The sequence below is a fragment of the Cydia splendana genome, chromosome 20 (genome assembly GCF_910591565.1).
Source record: "Cydia splendana chromosome 20, ilCydSple1.2, whole genome shotgun sequence".
Taxonomy (NCBI): Eukaryota; Metazoa; Arthropoda; class Insecta; order Lepidoptera; family Tortricidae; genus Cydia; species Cydia splendana.
The window spans coordinates 2,389,564-2,392,572 of record NC_085979.1 but is presented as its reverse complement, the minus strand read 5'-3'; the positions used below and the strand labels follow the sequence as shown (position 1 = coordinate 2,392,572).

At 38.0% G+C, this 3,009-nt stretch overlaps 1 protein-coding gene across 1 annotated transcript; it reads left to right on the top strand.

The window, feature by feature from the left end:
• Window positions 1–1,237: 1,237 nt before the first annotated feature.
• LOC134800606 (uncharacterized) lies at window positions 1,238–2,407 on the top strand. Its single transcript, XM_063773090.1, has one exon. The coding sequence runs from the start codon at window positions 1,238–1,240 to the stop codon at window positions 2,405–2,407; it is 1,170 nt and encodes a 389-aa protein (XP_063629160.1).
• The last annotated feature ends 602 nt before the right edge of the window (window positions 2,408–3,009 follow it).

Genomic DNA, 3,009 nt, shown 5'->3' with positions numbered 1-3,009 from the left:
AAGACGGGACCAACTTGGGACTACATACATTGTAACAAAAAAATAATCCAAAATCGGTTCAGAAATGACGGAGTTCTGAGGCGACATAACGACAAATAAAATAATTTATTTGAAATTTTTTGAAGTCAAAACTAGGATTTTTTTCCCATTGGGGCTATTCATAAATTACGTCATTTCAAATTAGGGGGGGGGGGGGTCTGGACATCGGATGACGGTAGCATGAAGTAGGAGGTAATGGGGTCATTTGAAGCATGATTTTTGGATGATTATAGGGGGGGGGGGGGGGGTCCAAAATCGTCAAAAATCGATGACGTAATTTATGGACAGCCCCATTAGTTACCACTGGTAAAAGGTGGGAATTTTTATTCCCAGTAGTTACCACCAAAATGTTGTTCGAGTTCATTACTAACAAAAACAGTATAAATACAGGGTGTTTTTTATAGTCCTCTGTAATAATTTACGGGGTGAATAATATGTACGTCATACTGAATCTGAACAACTCTTCTTATGGAACCAATACCATAATCGCGAAATAAAAATTGATTCTCACATACAAATATCAACATCAGACCAGCCAATTTTTTTTAATTACATTTGCTTTAATACATTATTATCAATTGATTAGTGTTTCATTTCAGTAAACTGCCTTGAAAACACAGCTTGAAAATGACCAAAAATACTAAAACATAAACTGTTTAATTACCTATAATAAAATCACTTGAAAAATAATTTAAATGGATGATTTTTATCCTTACTTACATTTTATCACGTGGATAAAACTATCCATAACACGCCTGCGCCTGCTGTAGGTATATATATCTTTTACCGGATCTCGCGCTCTATCCTCGTAAGGCCCGAGGTCCTACCTATAGTACTTATTAGAGATGCACCGGATATTCGGTTACTATCCGGTATCCGGCCTATCAGGCCATTATTTTAATATCCGGCCGGATACCGGATAGTGTCATTTGACCTCCTCGTGTCGACAGCCGTCAAAGGCGGTCGTGTCAACTGCTATTTCTGAATTCTTTATGTAATAATTATTCATAACAATAAAAGTGTAACTGTGCCAAATCAGTGTCAGCACTTTTAGCAAATTGTGAACTATAGCGTGAGTAATACTGACTGTTGGAAATGAGTACAATTTTTCAACGCCGCGATGAGTGGGCAAGACGCCTTTAATAGAAGTTCACGGACTTTACGGACCCCACCGCCTTCAGAAAAAAATACTGTAGACATGGAAACTGCCCAAGGAACACCTGTAGCGTCAGCACCATCGGACATGCCGGATACGGTCTCAACAGCTGAAATTCAAGGATGGTTGACCCAAATTGAAATACGCATCAATGAAATTTGCATAATTTCGAGTGAAGGTAAATTGAACACGGACCAAAAATTGAGGATTAACAACCTTACAAAGAGCGTCATGGGTGGAGTCTCGCAGCTAGCCGTTCAATACCAGTCGGCCAAGATGAATTATTTACTGTGTCATGCTAAAGTGAAGAACTTAACCCAGCAAAGAGACTATAGTACCCAACTTCATGAACTTAAGCAGTACCTACAAGCAGCACCCAAAACTACCGAAGTAAACCAATCCTTCGCCGATATGATCAGAACCGGAAAAACGTCCACTGTTGTGCCAACCAAAACTAGTAGCATCGCAATTTACCCCGCCGATAAGGAGAAATCCAGTGAGGATACAAAAAAACTAGTCCAAAACCTAATCAAGCCCGAAGCCCTCAAACTACATGTTTGCGGTATGAGGAAGACGAAAAATGGTGGTGTCATAATTAGCACAGATAGAAAGGACGACCTCGAAAAGCTCAAAGCGTCCCAACAGCTCCAACAATCAGGACTTAAACTAGAAGACACTGCCAAACGGAGATCCAAGATAATCCTGCTGGGGATACCGACAAACATGCCCGAAAAAGATGTGTTTGACTGTATATTCGAACAGAACATATTAGACCTGCAACCTAATTTCTCCAGAGATGTATTTATGAACTCAGTCAAACTCAGTCACAAATCAGGCAAAAAGGACAGCTCTACCTGCAACTATATTTTGGAATGTACGGCCGAAATCAGAAGAATGCTTATACAACAACAGCGTGTATATATCAATTGGTCTTCCTGTCCGGTACGAGACTTTACTCTTTTGACCTTATGCTATTTCTGTCAGCAATATGGACATTCAGCTAAGTTCTGCAGAGATACAGAGCCCACATGTGGACATTGCGGATCATCAGGGCACAGCTCCAAGAAGTGTGCAAGGAGTGAGGCTTCCAAATGTGCTACATGTCAGCGCTTTAAGAAACCGTCCAACCATAAAACAGGAGACGATCAGTGGCCAGCGAGGAAAAATGCGCAAACTAGATATTTAAGTTCTATAGACTATGAGGGTGCCTAGAGCGCTATGTATAGCAAGAGTTATTAAAAATAGTATAAGTCACTTTTTCCATAAAAATAGTTATGTCACCAGTTGCTATTTGTATAACATAGTCCACTCACTTTACCCTCCTATTGTTTGTTATAAATAATCATTCTGCTATATACTTAGGTTAGCATTTAGTTGTCTTGCTCATTGCTTGACATACAAAGTTATTTAAGTACCTACCTACATACGTTTTTGTCACGTACTAATATAATCTTTATTGTTTTTTTGCCCAATAAGTTACACTACATTAGCCTACTAACACGAAATACCTAAGATACAAGTATTGAGTTACTTAGTTTAGGTATTGATGTAAAATATATTCGAGCCAGATACAATTATAGCTTACATAGAAGATTTTATATTTAATGTTAAGTAAACATTGTTTACTTTTTAAAACCATATTTGTATATTTACATTAGTTATGTTCTATTTAAGTGTATTATGAATGTTATAATTTTGGATAATTTTAAAGAAATAAACATTATTCTTATTCTTAGTGGCCTACTATCCGGCCGGATACCGGATAGTAACATTGCTTGATTGCGGAGTAAACAATTTGGATTTAAGAAACAGTC

What these genes read in the sequence shown, in the direction of transcription:
- LOC134800606 (XM_063773090.1), top strand. Translation starts at nt 1,238, where the DNA reads ATGGAAACTGCCCAAGGAACACCTGTAGCGTCAGCACCATCGGACATG.